The sequence below is a fragment of the Aotus nancymaae genome, unplaced genomic scaffold, assembly GCF_030222135.1.
Source record: "Aotus nancymaae isolate 86718 unplaced genomic scaffold, 86718_ANA_hifiasm-v0.15.2.pri h1tg000018l, whole genome shotgun sequence".
Lineage (NCBI taxonomy): Eukaryota > Metazoa > Chordata > Mammalia > Primates > Aotidae > Aotus > Aotus nancymaae.
Window position 1 is genome coordinate 5,633,445 of NW_026988430.1, and position 16,389 is coordinate 5,649,833.

General features: G+C 55.6%; 1 protein-coding gene across 5 annotated transcripts in view; it reads right to left on the reverse strand.

Moving 5' to 3' along the window:
* Nucleotides 1-16,389, reverse strand: part of NXN (nucleoredoxin) — a 168,878-nt gene that overhangs the window by 2,277 nt on the left and 150,212 nt on the right. For all 5 annotated transcript variants that reach the window (XM_064378160.1, XM_064378163.1, XM_064378162.1 and 2 more), the window contains exons 6-7: nucleotides 6,793-6,972; nucleotides 5,209-5,333 (exon numbers count right to left, since the gene is read on the reverse strand). In XM_064378160.1, the coding sequence (XP_064234230.1) occupies nucleotides 5,209-5,333; nucleotides 6,793-6,972 (305 nt within the window). The remainder of the gene's footprint in view (nucleotides 1-5,208; nucleotides 5,334-6,792; nucleotides 6,973-16,389) is intronic.

Consider the following 16,389-nt stretch of genomic DNA (forward strand, 5'->3'; position numbering starts at 1 on the left):
TGAAACCTCTGCCTTCCAAATTCAAGCAGTTCTCCTGCCTCAGCCTCCCAAGTAGCTGGGATTACAGGCGGCCATCACCATACCCAGCTAATTTCTGTATTTTTAGTAGACACAGGATTTCGGCATGTTGGCCAGGCTGGTCTTGAACTCCTGACCTCAGGTGATCCCCCCACCTTGGCCTCCCAAAGTGCTGGGATGACAGACGTTGAGCCACCATGCCCAGCCTAGAAATGTTATAGCTTCTGATGGTTTATTTTTGTAATCAATGATTTGCAGCCCCACTGTGGGTTATCTGAGGTCAATCTGGACTTCAGCTCTGGAATGTTTTTAAACAGAAACAGCTCGGTGTCCTCCAACCTCCACCCTGTGGTTTCAGGAGGGACCAGAGCCGCAGAGCCAGCCAGTTCAGAAGACAGGGCTGCTGAAGCGCCATGCAGGTTTACACTGCCTCCCTGTACTTCTCTGAGAAGGAAGCTGGCACTTATCCTACATGCCCAGCAGCTGTCCAGGGCAATTTCCCTAACACCAGGTACAGCCTCATGCACATAGAAAGGCAAACACAGAAATCCAAGGAGAGAGGATTTGTAACGGAGCTACCTTGTTTTCTTTTTTTTTGGGAGACAGAGTTTCATTCTGTCGCCCAGGCTCGAGTGCAGTGGCGCGATCATAGCTCACTGTAGCCTCACCTCCTGGGCTCAAGCGATCCTCCCAAGTAGCTGGGACTACATTCATGCACCACCATGCCTGGCTAGTTTTTGCATATGTTGGAGAGGGGGGTTTCGCCATGTTGCCCAGGCTGGTCTCAAACTCCTAGGCTCAAGCAATCTACCCACCTCAGCCTCTGAAAGTCCTGGGATTACAGGCGTGAGCCACTGCACCCAGCCAGAGCTGCCATCTGAGATCACTCTTTGCACTGTGGACTTTCACTGGTGGGTAACAGAAAATGGAGTTGGAAACCCACCCTGGGGTTGTTTCACTGCAAATGTAAATACTCTCAAGGGAATGAAACACCTGAGCCCTCCTGTAGAGAAAAGGCTTGGGGGTATTCCTGACCTTCCACGGTGGGGAGCAGGAGGAATACAATTCACCAGTTTCTGAGACAAGCACAATCCCTTCTCAAAGGCAAATCCTTAGCTGTTAGTGAGGGTCTGTCCCTCACCCCACTGTGGAGGCAGCAAACACTTCCCAGCACTGTGGGACCACTCAGCACCTCTTCACTGTTTACCCAGTTCAGGCCTCCATGTGGGCCAATAAAAGAGCATGGGCACCTGACAAACACATCCATCTAAGTCCCACTGGGAGGCCCAGACCAAGCCAAGCACTCTGCTGCCTCCCTCTCGGCTCCCTGCAGCAAACCACAGGAAGGTGGAGTGCAATGGCACAATCTCGGCTCACTGCAGCCTCCACCTCCCAGGTGCAAGCAATTCTCCTGCCTCAGCCTCCCGAGTAGCTGGGATTACAGGCACCCGCCACCATGCCCAACTACTCCTTGTATTTTTAGTAGAGACGGGGTTTCTCCATGTTGGCCAGGCTGGTCTCGAACTCCTGACTTCAGGTGATGAGCCCACCTCAGCCTCCCAAACTGCTGGGATGACAGGGTGAGCCGCCGTGCCAGGCCACAGAGGCGGATTTTAATGCTACGAAGATTTTGTAAGGGCTGACATCTGCCTGCCACCGGGATGGGATTGAGATGGGATCAGTGGGTGCCCTTCACCCTGGTAACCCAGGGCTGGAATTCTGGGCTCAGCAGGGCTCTGTGGACACCTGCCTGCTGTGCCTACCCCTCTTCCATGCTGCCTTGCTTCTCAACATGACAGAGAATGGGACTAGGAATGCCACCAAGGCCACAAGCCCAGGTGAAGCGCAGGAAGAACGGCGGCCACGTGGGGTCCTCGGGCAGGGGAGAGAGGACACAGGCATCTCTTCCCGTCTGGTGCACTGGCCCTCGAGGTGTAATAACCTAGCTTCTGCTAGCCTGACTGACTCCATCTTAGCTTCTCCCTCCGTGCCTCGGCCCCCCCAGGTGCTTTACTGGGTCAGGCTGCACTCAAAACTCTGAACCGTGAAGAGTGATTCACACTGTTCACAGCACCTGTAACCACTGCACTGAAAACTCTGAACCGTTGAGAGTGGTTCTCACTGTTCACAGCACCTGTAACCACTGCACTCAAAGCTCTGAACCGTTGAGATGGTTCACACTGCTCACAGCTCCTGTAACCACTGCACTCAAAGCTCTGAACCGTTGAGAGTGGTTCACACTGCTCACAGCACCTGTAACCACTGCACTCAAAGCTCTGAACCGTTGAGAGTGGTTCACACTGTTCACAGCTCCTGTAACCACTGCACTCAAAGCTCTGAACCGTTGAGATGGTTCACACTGTTCACAGCACCTGTAACCACAGGACTCAAAGCTCTGAACCGTTGAGATGGTTCACACTGCTCACAGCTCCTGTAACCACTGCACTCAAAGCTCTGAACCATTAAGAGTGGTTCACACTGTTCACAGCACCTGTAACCACTGCACTCAAAGCTCTGAACTGTTGAGGTGGTTCACACTGTTCACAGCACCTGTAACCACTGCACTCAAAGCTCTGAACCATTAAGAGTGGTTCACACTGTTCACAGCACCTGTAACCACTGCACTCAAAGCTCTGAACCATTAAGAGTGGTTCACACTGTTCACAGCACCTGTAACCACTGCACTCAAAGCTCTGAACCGTTGAGGTGGTTCACACTGTTCACACCTGTAACCACTGCACTCAAAGCTCTGAACCGTTGAGAGTGGTTCTCACGGTTCACAGCACCTGTAACCACTGCACTCAAAGCTCTGAACCATTAAGAGTGGTTCACACTGTTCACAGCACCTGTAACCACTGCACTCAAAGCTCTGAACCGTTGAGAGTGGTTCACACTGCTCACAGCTCCTGTAACCACGGCACTCAAAGCTCTGAACCGTTGAGATGGTTCACACTGTTCACAGCACCTGTAACCACTGCACTCAAAGCTCTGAACCGTTGAGAGTGGTTCACACTGTTCACAGCACCTGTAACCACTGCACTCAAAGCTCTGAACCGTTGAGAGTGGTTCACACTGCTCACAGCTCCTGTAACCATGCCCTGCTTGGCAAGTCTACCTGCTACTCTGAATACCCTCCTTGGGGATTGAGTGTATGGAAAGTTCTCCCTGCTACCCCCCCCTTGATGACTGTAAGGAAATACCCTTAGCAACCAACAATGCTGGGAACCTCCTGCCCCTGATTACCAGCCTCCTTATCTATCCCGCTTTTCTGCTTCTGTACAATTCCACTTCAGCTAGGCTCCCCCTCCCCTACCTACATCAAGGTAGAAAGGGGAATCAAGCCCCTTCCTCGGGGCCAAGAGAATTTTGAGTGTTAGCCGTCTCTCAGTCGCTGACAAACAACTCTTAATTTGGAACTCAGAGTGTGGTGCTTTGCATCTAACTCACTCGGTCACAACAGAGGCTTCCTGCCACTCTCGAGGCCTCCCGGAGTCCCATTGGCCTCTCTGTTCTCTGCCTACCCCATGACTCTGGCAAGTCACTTCCTTCTCCAGGCCCAGGTCTCATCCCCTGTGAAACGGATTTAATGATGGCTCCCAACACGGGCTGACTGAGAGGTCCATGAACGGCAGCACTCCCAGCCCAGCTAGGCAGGAGCAGCACACAGCAGCCCCTCACCCGTCCTGAACCTTGTCTCCCAGCACACAGCCCTGAACCACCCGTCACCTGCCCTGAACCTTCCTCCCAGCACACAGCCCTGGAGCTGCCCCTCACCCGCCCTGAACCGTGTCCCCCTCCCCTGTGAAACAGGAGGACAACTCTGTTCCCAACCAGAAGGCAGGAGCAAAGAGACAGCCTGGGAGAAGCATGTGCTCTGTGCCTGGGTTACAGAACACCTGCACGTGCTCTTTCCAGACACACCTCTAAAGGCTGCCCAGCCTGCACCCAGCCCTGGCTGTTGTGCAGAGCCACTCTGCAGGGTTAGAGTTGATTACACAGGGCACAGCCTCCCCCGGGCTGGGCTTTGTGCGCAGAGGCTGGTGTGGACCGAAGGCAGGGCCTGTGAGCCTCTCTGTTCCCCTCCAGCCCGAGTGAGCATGGTTGAGCAAGTGACTGGAGCCGCCTGGGAGGGGCCTGGGGCTGGGCAGGGCCGGCTACTGTGGAGGTGATAAATGGGTGGCTCCGGGTGTCTGGTGTCTCCTCAGCCTCTTCTGGGATCCAAACACAGTGTGAAATTAAACCAGGGCTCTGACCAACTGGAGGTACCGATGGATGGATGGAGGGAAGGGGGCAGGAGCAGCCTCCAGAAGTGTCTGTTGTCGGGTAGGGTGGGGTGGGGTGGGGTGGGAGGCGGCAAAGCATGCGTGGAGGAGGCTCCCAGGCTGGAGGAGCTGAAGCTCCTGTGCTGAGCTGGTTGAGTCGCAGAGACACCCTGTCTGCAGGGTGCAGGGTTAGGGTCCCAGGCCCTGGATAACGGGGCACCTGCAGGTGGACCCACTTTCTCACCCTGTGAAACACCTCCTGCCTGGTCCAGCCCCACTGGAGCCCTCAAAGGGGCAGCCTGGGTGAAAGATAGGGAATGGCAGCTGTTTCCAGCCTCAGTGCTCACAGAGTTGGCGGGGTGATCGCAGGGGTGAGTGGTGGCTGTAGCCAGATCCCTATGGTGAGATGGGCCAGCTCTGCAGCCTGGATGGAGGCCCTAGTCCAGCATCCTGTGAAGCCTCAGGGGCCTGGCTGTGACCAGTACCGAGGGAGGGGTGTGGATCACACTGCGGCCATGGCGCCCTCCCCAGCAGCGCAGGTGGGAAGCAGCCCCTGCGGGGAGGGCTCCAAGCAGAGCGGGCGAGAAGGATGGGAAAAGGAAGCCGCAGGGTAGGAAACGGTTTTCCAGGGTGAATGACCCCTTTTTCTTGCCACATTTGTCTGTGGGCTCTCTCAGAAGCACAGACCACCCTGACCCTGGGGTCCTTTCAGGCAGCCCTGGGAGCCAGCCCTGGGGGCCGAGCCTCCCTCCACACTCACCTCCCCAGCTCCACACTCACCTCCCAGGCTCCAAAACACAGAAGCGGAGCCAGCCCTGGGGGCCGAGCCTCACTCCACACTCACCTCCCCAGCTATGCACTCACCTCCCAGGCTCCAAAACTCAGAATTGAAGTCAGCCCTGGGGGCCGAGCCTCCCTCCACACTCACCTCCCCGGCTACAAAGAACAGAAGCGGCGCCTCCTCCTCTTTGGCTTTGTACTTGGCAATGATTTTCTCTGCTATTGGCTGAATCAGCTGCTTGGCTGCCTCGGACTCTCCGTCATCCTCAGAATCTATGATGGGGGTCAGGGGAAAAAAAGACGGGAAGAAATGCTGGCTTGTCAAATAGAGCAGTGCCCGCCGAGTGGGCCTGAGCTGCAACAACGCCCACGTGCGCAGCCCCAAAATGGAGATGGACTTCCCCAACACCACCAATCCTGCTTCCGGTAGGTGCAGGTATGTCTGCACACGTCCCAGCCGCAAAGCACACACACAGCGCCCTCCCCGTGTCCCAGCAGCAAAGCTCGCACATAGCACGTATGTCCCAGCAGCGAAGCTCGCAGACAGCATCCTCCCCACGTCCCAGCAGCGAAGCTCGCACACAGCGCTCTCCTGCACCAGGCTCACCCGAGGAACCCACCCCAGTGAGTAGCACTAGTGCCCCTGACACACAGTCCTTTCTCCTGGATTCCTCACAAACGCACGGGGAAGCTGAGCATCCTCAAGCCAGGACCTGAGGCCCTGCTAGCATTTCTCTCAGTCACAGAATGAGAAGCCAGGACCTCAGACCTCCGGCTTCCCAGTGAAAATGGTGGAAAAAACTGGTGGTGACGGAGTGAGGGCTCTGGTCTGCTCAGAGGCTGTTTAGTTTTGTTTTTAGACGGAGTCTCACTCTGTTGCCCAGGCTGGAGTGCAATGGCAAGATCTCGGCTCAATGCAGCCTCCACCTCCCAGGTTCAAGTGATTCTCCTGCCTCCTGAGTAACTGGGATTATAAGCACCCACCACTACACTTGACTAATTTTTTTGTATTTTTAGTAGAGATGGGGTTTCACCATGTTGGCCGGGCTGGTCTTGAACCCCTGACCTCAGGTGATCCTCCTGCCTCGGCCTCCCAAAGTGCTGGGATTACAGGCGTGAGGCACCGCACCTGGCCTCGTACAGTAATTTTGAGTTGGAGCAAGTCCAAGGCAGAGGCCAGGTCTTGCAAAAGGAACGAGGGTCATCCCACCACACTACCGGGAGCCTGGCATGAACACTCCTGTGCCCTCCTGGCCAGGCTGGGCCATTACCCGCTAAGCACACAATGGGTGAGATGGGAGACTGGGAGGTGCCATCGAGGAAAAAGGAGCTGGGAGGGAGCGGCTCATCAGAGCACAGAGGATCAGCAGCCACAGCCATGGGGAGCCTCAGCCAGAGGGGTCCAGCCCCCTGCAGCTGCTGTGTGTGCAGCCGGCCTGTTTCCAACAATGGGTCTGTGCATGGGGCCCCGAGGGCATCCTCTAGACCTGACCTGTTCCACCCAGATGGCAGCTGGGGAGCAGCTAGGAGGAAAAGTGCACCCGCAGCTCCCACAGGGGCCACCATGAATAAATCATTGGGGTCAAAAGCAAGGCTCCCGGAGAGACAAAGGCCCAGCCACACTGCTCCTGACAGAGACAAGCTGCAGGGACAAAGCTCCTCCCAAGCAATGCCCCTCCTGCCCCGTCCCCCCACCCCCTGCCCAGGTCCCCACACCCTGGAAGCTTCATACCTACAAAGAGGACAAGGCAGGGACCCTCATTGAGCTGGGCAGCGTTGGAGTCGGAGAGCTCCAGCACGGGCTTGGGGTGCCAGGGGAACTCGCGGCAGTCCTCGTCATTCAGCACCTCCACCCGCCCCTGCCGCGTGATCACCTCGCCCTGTGGGTCCAGCACGATGAGCGTGGGGATGCCTGTGAGGGAGAGAGGGTGTGTGGCCACCGGCCTCAGTGAGGCAGGCCCTGCCTGGCAGGAGGAGCGGGTCTGTGGGGATGACTGCAAGGGAGAGAGGGTGTGAGGCTGCTGACCTGGGGGAGGCAGGCCCTGCCTGGCAGGAGGGGCAGGTCCAGCCCAGGGTCCCACCCACAGCAGTGGAGCACATGGAAGACCCGGGACAGGCTCACAATGAAGAGTCCAAGTCTACCATCAAAGCCTGGGGAGAATCCTGGTCTGGCCAGGGGCAGCCACGGAACTCCCTCAGGTCTGCCTGTCACCCGTCACCTTTGCTTTTCGGGGCCTCATGAGCCTCAGCTGTGACCTGATAAAGGTGCTGTAGTTTCTACCTTACTCCATTACGGAAAGATCAGTGAGTTCACCCGTTTAAAGAACTTACATAGTTTGGGAGACTGAGGTGAACGGATCATCTGAGGTCAGGAGTTCGAGACCAGCCTGGTCAACAGGTTCAACAGGCCAGTCTGGTGAAACCCCATCTCTACTAAAAATACAAATGTTAGCCAGGTGTGGTGGCACATGCCTGTAATCCCAGCTACTCGGGAGGCTGACGCAGGAGAATCGCTTGAACCCGGGAGGTGGAGACTGCAGTGAGCCAAGATTGCACCACTGCACCCTAGCCTGGGTGACAGAGCAAGACTCTGTCTCAAAAATAAATAATAAAGAACCTAGCACAGGGTCTTGTCACTTCAGAGGAATTGATCACTGCCAGCCTCCTAGAGAGACCCCAAAGGCACAGGAGACTGTCCCCAGTGGCAGGGGCTCAAACCCGGAACAGAGGTGGAGCAGCGACCATGCAGTGGACCTGCTATGGCCGCACAGGAGCACAAAGTCACCAAGGAGAGGAGTCCTTGGCCGGCCATGGTAAGCACAGGGCCAGTGCAGGGAGGAGACCGAGGCTGCTGCACAGGAGACTTGGAGGAGGCGGCCGGCTGACTGCAGCCCCCACCGTGTGCATCCCAGCTCTCCTCGCTCCCTTCCCCAGGGCTGGGGAAGAAGAGTCACAGAAAGCTTGCCTGCAAACCACACGTAACCCCAACCAAAAAGCCTTCAATGAAAACTCAGAGAAAACCCCATGGTCACAGCTGCACATGGCTTTTCCGCCTCCCTGCTCTTTCTACCCCACTCCCCATAGCTTCTCCTCCAGCAAGACGACAACCCCAACCACAGCCCACAGAGCCGGCCTCAGCCCCAGTCTTCAGGCATCTCTGTCTCTCCACTGGCAGCCGCTCCCCGCCCAGCCCCCAGCACGTTCCAGACGCCTCTCCTCTCCGGCTGCCCAAGTCTGAATTTTACGTGAAAGCCAGAGCAATTTAGTATTTACATATTCCAAAGTATTCGATCGGCAATTTGCTCCACTGACATTTTCCTTCGTGGGGGGTGCTGAGGTACCAGAAATACGGCCCTTGTGTTTCATACCCCACTGCGGCAACCGTCACAGCGGGCTTGCGGCGGGGCTGCCTTCGAGAGGAGTCAACGCGTCCATTACGTTCACACCTCGGAGACGAAGGCGGCTGTGTCGGGGGCAGGTCCTCAAGGATGGTCACTGCTCCGACATCACACACGAACACACGCACACGCAGCTGGCTCTCCCCAGAGCTTTTCAGAAATGCTCAGTGCTGGACAACACACACATGCACGCGCACACACACACAAACACACACAGCTGGCTCTCCCTGGGGCTTTTCAGATACGCTCACTGCCAGATAACACACACACACACACGCCCCATCACACACACACACACACAGTGCCCCAACATCACGCACACACTGCCCCATCACACACGCGCACACACACACACACTGCCCCATCACGCACGCATTGCCCCATCACACACACATGCACACACACACTGCCCCATCACGGATGCACTGCCCCATCACACACACACATGTACACACACTGCCCCAACATCACGCACGCACTGCCCCATCACACACACGCGCAAACTGCCCCATCACGCACGCACTGCCCCATCACATGCATGTGCACACACGCTGCCCCATCACACACACACACGCATGCACACACACTGTCCCATCACGCACGCACTGCCCCATCACACACACGCACACACACTGCCCCACCATGCACGCAAGCACACACACACTTCCCCAACATGACGCACACACTGCCCTATCACACACGCATGCACACACACACTGACCCAACATCACGCACACTGCCCCATCACACACGCACACACACACTGCCCCAACATCACGCACGCAAGCACACACACACTGCCCCATCACTCATGCAAACACACATACACACTGCCCGAACATGACGCACACACTGCCACATCAAACATGCATGCACACACTGCCCCAACGTCACGCACGCGTTGCCCTATCACACACACGCATGCACACACTGCCTCATCACACACACGCACGCACACACACTGCCCCAACATCATGCACGCACTGTCCCATCACACACACGCGCGAACACACCACCCCATGACGCATGCACTGCCCCATCACACACACGCGCAAACACACTGCCCCATCACGCACGCACTGCCCCATCACGCGCATGCACACACACGCTGCCCCATCACACACACACACGTATGCACACACAGTCCCATCACACACGCACTGCCCCATCACACACACGCACACACACACTGCCCCATCATGCATGCAAGCACACACACACTTCCCCGACATGACGCACACACTGCCCCATCACACACGCATGCACACACACACTGCCCCAACATCATGCACGCAAGCACACACACACTGCCCCATCATTCATGCAAACACACACACACACACTGCCCGAACATGACGCACACACTGCCACATCAAACATGCATGCACACACACTGCCCCAACGTCACGCACGTGTTGCCCCATCACACACACGAATGCACACACACACTGCCCCATCACACACGCACGCACACACACACTGCCCCAACATCACGTGCGCACTGCCCCATCTCACACATGCATGCACACACTGCCCCATCACGCATGCACTGCCCCATCACACACACACGCATGCACACACACTGCCCCAACATCACGCACGCACTGCCCCATCTCACACACACATGCACACACTGCCCCATCATGCATGCACTGCCCCATCACACACACACACATGCACACACACACTGCCCCAAAATCACACGTGCACTGCCCCATCACACACACACGCATGCACACACACTGCCCCATCACGCACGCACTGCCCCATCACACACACACGCACACACTGCCGCAACATCACACACGCACTGCCCCATCACACACACACGCATGCACACACACACTGACCCATCACGCACGCACTGCCCCATCACGCACGCGCGCAAGCAGCTGGCTCTCCCAAGGCTTCCAGATGCCCAGTGCTGACAGCGCTCCTGAGTCGTCGCGTGTCTGCCGCCGCACAGGAGCCCCGGGCATTTCCAGCCCCGTCCTCGCGGCTGCATGTTCTCTCCCGGAGGCCGGGGTCCACCACGTGTCCATCCCTGAGGCTCCGGGGCTGGTCTCGAGCAGCAGCGCAAATGGGAACGGGGCCGGGCCCGCCACAAGGCCAGCTGGCCGCAAAGGGCACCTCTGCTTCACCACACGCCCGTCTCAAAATCCCTCTGGCAAGGTCTCCTCCTCAGAGCTGCGGTGCTTCTGCAATCGCGCAATCATGAGCACTGCGGTGAACCAGCCCCTGCCGCCATGACGAGGCCCAGCGCAGGCATGCGGGTACCCCGAGTGGGAGGCCGAGTGGGTTCATGGAGGAGAAGCAGCTGCGGAGGACGGGGAAGGGAGGAGAAGCCGAGGAGGCAAAGCAGGCCCCATCCCCCGTCCAGCTCAGCGCTGGGGCTCTCCCAGGGCCGCCTCCACCCACTTCTGCCTCAGGGCCGAGGCTCTCCCAGGGCTCCCTCCACCCACTTCTGGCTCAGCATGGGGGCTCGCCAGGGCCTCCTCTACCCACTTCCGGCTCAGTGCTGGGGCTCTCCCAGAGCCTCCTCTAAGGGGCCTTTCTCATGACCATGGCTGCAGTCTCTTTCAAGTCAGTCAGTGCCTGTGGGGCCCAGGACAGCAGGGCAAGGACACAGAGACCCCGCCTGGCTGCTGAGGAGCACTCGGCAGCTTCCCCTAGGAACAGATGCCCCCAGGATCACATCTAAGAGCCTAAGACAACAAGCTGTACAGAGACGGGCGGGATTGGGCCCTGTGACTGTCGGCATAAGCAGAAACCAACCTGGTAATCATCACAGGCAGACCTGGACCCAAGGAAGCCCCTTGTTTCCGGCACCTGCACGAGGGAACCATCCGTATCCGCAGTGCCAGGCCCCCTCCATCACCTGCATGGCGGAACCATCCGTATCTGCAGTGCCAGGCTCCCCCCCATCACGTGCATGGCGGAACCATCCGTATCTGCGGTGCCATGCTCCCCCCATCAGCTGCACGGGGGAACCATCCGTATCTGCGGTGCCATGCTCTCCCCATCAGCTGCATGGGGGAACCATCCGTATCTGCAGTGCCATGCTCCCCGCCATCAGCTGGTCCTCACTTGCTTGGCCTAGAGCCAGATATGTACACATCCCTCCACAGATGAACCAGGGGCAAGAAAAAGGAACTGGCTTCTGCTCTTTCTACCAGGTCATCAACACTGCTGGGGCTCTCCCAGCACCTGGGGTGGGGACTGTCTGAACCAAGGTAGGGAAGCCCTGTACCTGAAGCTTTCTGCACACCCCTCTCCCTCTGCTCTTGGGGGAGAAGGCTGAGAGGACAGTCACCACTTCCCTTTCTCCCGCTTCACGCCCTCCCTGTCCCCAGCAAACTTCTACTGCATGCCTTTTCGCCGCTGCTTTGCCTGAACTGTTTCCCTGCGTGGGTGGCTGGGATGCTTGGGGGAAGTACAGCTGGGATTCTAAGGAAGATTCAGGCAAGTCAATTCCCGTTTTTTTTTTTTTTTTTTTTGAGATGGAGACTCACTCTGTCGCCCAGGCTGGAGTTCAATGGGGAGATCTCAAATCACTGTACCCTCCACCTCCCAGGTTCAAGTGATTCTCCTGTGTCAGCCTCTGGAGTAGCTGGGGTTACAGGCATGTGCCACCAAGCCCAGCTAATTTTTAAATTTTTTTGTAGAGATGTGGTTTCCCTATGTTGACCAGGCTGGTTTCAAACTCCTGGGCTCAAGCAATCCGCCCGCTTCAGCCTCCCCAAGTGCTGGAGTTACAGGCCTGAGCCACTGCATCTGGCCTCACTTTTCAAGTCTCATTTCCACAGCTGCCCGATGGAGATAATGACAGTTTCCTATCTGACTTGGTTATTGTGAGGAATAAACAAGGTATTAGTGTAAAGTTCTTTTTTGAGATGGAGCCTCGCTCTGTCCCTCAGGCTGGAGTGCAGAGGTGCAATCTCGGCTCACTGCAACCTCAGCCTCCCGGGTTCAAGCGATTCTCCTGCCTCAGCCTGCCGAGTAGCTGGGTTAAGGTGCCCACCACCACAGCTAGATAATTTTTTCTATTTTTAAGTAGAGACGGGGTTTCACCATGTTGTCCAGGCTTGTCTCAAACTCCCAACCTCAGGTGATCCACCCACCTGAGCCTCCCAAAGTGCTGGGATTACAGGCGTGAGCCACCACGCCCAGCCAGTGTAAAATACTTTTTAGCAGAGTGCTTGGTATATTGATATTATAAGTATTTCATAAGTATTGGTTGTTATTATGAATCAGCTTTTTTTTTTTTGAGACAGAGCCTCACTCTGTTGCCAGGCTGGAGTGCAGTGGCGCAATCTCAACTCACTGTAACCTCCGCCTCCCGGGTTCAACCAATTCTCTTGCTTCAGCCTCCTGAGTAGCTGGGACTACAGGCGCTTGCCACCATGCCCCGCTAAGTTTTGCATTTTTTGGTAGAGACAGCTTTCCATGTTGGCCAAGCTGGTCTCAAACTCCTTACCTCAAGTGATCGGCCTACCTCGGTCTCCCAAAGTGCTGGGATGACAGGCGTGAGCCACCATGCCCCGCCTTTATAGTTTTTTAATCATCCCTAAACTGATTATTTGGCTCATGAGAAGGCAGAGGTGTGGAAAACTGGGAGCTTGCTCTAGTGAGATCCACAGAGGACTCCATGCTGGGGGGAAGAAGTTAGTGAAAGAAACAGAAAGCAGAAACGCGGCCAAGACCTCAGTGAGAGTCCCAGCCACAGTGTGATGTCGGCCAAGGGTAGGCTTGGCGCACTCTTGCTGCCACCATCCCAAGCTTCGCTTGTGGGCTTGGAACACGTACTCTAAGTTCCTGGAGAGGGCTTGGCCTCGAGACCCCTGCTTTGCGACGTGAGTGGGGCCTACAGACCCCTTTCACCATCTCCTGCAAAACACATACACGAGCCAACTCCAAACTCTCTTCTTCTCCAAGGAGAAGCCTAGGTGCATGAATTTAAAGCAATCTCAAGGCCAGGTGCGCCAAGACGATCCAATGGTTTAGTGACTTTTCCACTGCCAATGAGACAGGGGATTCTGAAGGAGGTGGGGGCTGGGGCAAAGAAGCTGAAGGGGTCCAGGACCCTGGGAGGCTGGGAGGAGTGGACAGGGCTGTGACCCAGCCTTCTCTGCATCTGGGTGGCACCAGGATCTGAGGCAGCCAGGAGGAATTCCCCAAAGATTGCTGGGAGCTGGGAGGAGAAATGGAAGGAAAAGCAGGTACTGGAACAGAAAAGCTGGTGAGGATGCACGAGCAGGCAAAATACTACGTGATCATGGAAACGGTCGTTACGAAGACTGTAGCACCGCTGCAAGGAAATGCTTGCACTGCACTGTTTAGTGACAGCTGCAGAGCTCACAGTGCTGTGTGCACATGACAAGTCTGTGTGAGTCCAGATGCACGTGGACAGGAACCAAAAGGGACTCAGAAAAGCAGCAACAGTTGTGCTGCTGAGGCAGGAAGTTGGGTGACGGAGGGATAGCTATGTCTGGATACGTTTTCTCAAACAGCATCGGATTTAGCTCGTGAACTCAGAGGAAAATTAGATCGGAAGAGCCGTGGGGGTGAGGCGGGGATGACAGACACAAATCAGCCAACGCCTGGGCCTGCCCCTCGGATCCTCCGCTCCTGCCTCCTCCTGCCTCCCCAGAAACGTTTCCCTGGTTAGAGAGTTAAGGAAAGAAGCCAGGCACGGTGGTTCACACCTGTAATCCCAGCACATTGGGAGGCCAAGGCGGGTGGATCACGAGGTCAGGAGTTTGAGACCACCCTGGCCAACATGGTGAAACCCCGTTTCTGCTAAAAATAAACTAGCCGGGCATGGTAGCAGGCACCTGTAATCCCAGTTACTTGGGAGACTGAGGCAGGAGAATCGCCTCCTGGGAGGCGGAGGTTGCAGTGAGCTGAGGTCACACCACTGCACTCCAGCGTGGACAACAGAGTGAGACTGTCTCAAAAAAGAAAAAAAAAACGACAGACAGTTGAGGAAATTCCTTTCCTTAAGGGTTCCCTTTCTAAGGAAAGCAGCCCAGCTGGCAGCGTGACGAAGCTCAGATAAATTCCGGTGCAGCCAAAGGGACAGTCACGGCAACACTCTCCAGCAACAGCCTGTGCCCATCAGCAGTGGGGCAGATACACGAAGTGGGGCACAGTCTTACAATAAAGCACTTTTCAGCACTGAAAAGAAATGAGCTCCATGTAAATATCAACAGGGATAAATCTTGCAAATATAACATGAAGTGAGAAAAGCCAGTTGCAAAAGATATGTGGCGTGTTGGTATTTGAAGTCGGCTCCTAAAAGATGCGCCAAGCAATGCTGTATGATATTCACAGATTCATTTACACACAGGAAAATCATGAGGCCCATCACGACGATGCATGGTAACCTCGTGGCGGTGCTTCCCCCGATGCTGCGTGAGTGTCCGTGTGTGTGCGCGTCTGCGCACATGAGTTTATGTGTGTGCGTGAGTGCATGTGTGTGCGAGTAACTGTGTGTGTGTGAGTGTGCATGTGTACACATACACAGAACACGTCCGCTGAATGACTGTAGAAGCTGTAACCACAGAATCACACAAAAGCTCAGAAATATTCAGAATTCAATCAAAACTAACCGTCTGAGTTTTGTGATGCTATAAAGCGGATGAAAGCAGCACAGTTCCTTCAAGTTCAAAGGTATTTAGGTCCAGCCTGGCCACATTTAAATCTCCTCAGAGGCCAAGAAAGGCAAAATCCCAGCAAGGGACAGTGCCATCTGGAGAGGGCTCCCAGCTTCTACGACCACAGAGAAACCAGGGACGGAGCTGGAAGGCTCTGCAGGAGAAACAGCCGCCCGCTTGGCGGGCGAGGACACGGAGCCACAAACGGGGCTGAAGGCCGGGCGCAGGGCTCAGCACAACCTGACGCACCCAGAAGACGCTTCCAAATGCTGTCACGGCAACGATACAGTTACTTCCTCAATAAGTGAGCATCCTTCAAACCTAGGAAGATCTGGAACTCAGTGTAGAAATACGAATCAAACTCGTGCCACTGATGTTTTTGTGTGTCAAGAAGCATATGCGTATTTGGTATTTAATTTCAGTATTTGTTTAAAAAACTATGGTGAGTGGGGCGCAGTGGCTCAGGTTTGTCATCCGAGCACTTCGGGAGCCGAGGTGAGCGGATCACCTGAGGTCAGGAGTTCAAGACCAGCCTGGGCAACGTAGATAAACCCTGTCTCTATTGAAATACAGAAATTAGCCAGACATGGTGGAATGCTCCTGTAGTCCCAGCTACTAGGGAAGCTGAGACAGGAGGATAATTTGAACCTGGAAGTTGGAGGCTGCAGTGAGCCAAGATTGCACCACTGCACTCCAGCCTGGGTGAAAGGGCGAGACTCTGTCTCAAAAAAAAAAAAAAAAAAGAGACAGAGAGAGAGAGAGACTATGGCCTATCAGAGTAACTGAAGTATCCTGTGATTCCAATATGTCATTAAGAAATTGATTCACTTTTTTTTTGAGAGAGAGTCTTGCTCTGGCGCTCAGGCTGGAGAGCAGTGGTGCGATCACAGCTCACTGCAGCCTTGACCTCCTGGGCTCAGGTGATCCTCCTGCCTCAGCCTCTTGAGTAGCTGGGACCAGAGGTGCACGGCACCGTATCTAACTTTTTTTGGGGGGTGGAGGGGTTGAGATGGGGTCTTACTATGTTGCCCAGGCTTGTCTTGAACACCTGGGTTCAAGTGATCCTCCCACCTTGGCCTCCCAAAGAGCTGGCACTGCAGCCCTGAGCCACTGTGCCTGGCCTAGACTTGTGATTTTTCAGTTGAAACCTGACCAACAGTGCTGCCACATGTAAGAGAACCTAAGAATCGCCATGTTTATAAACTTAATTTACTGGAGTTAGCAGACTTACTTCAAGACATGGAAATATTTCATGTGCTCTTCAAGAAAGGATTC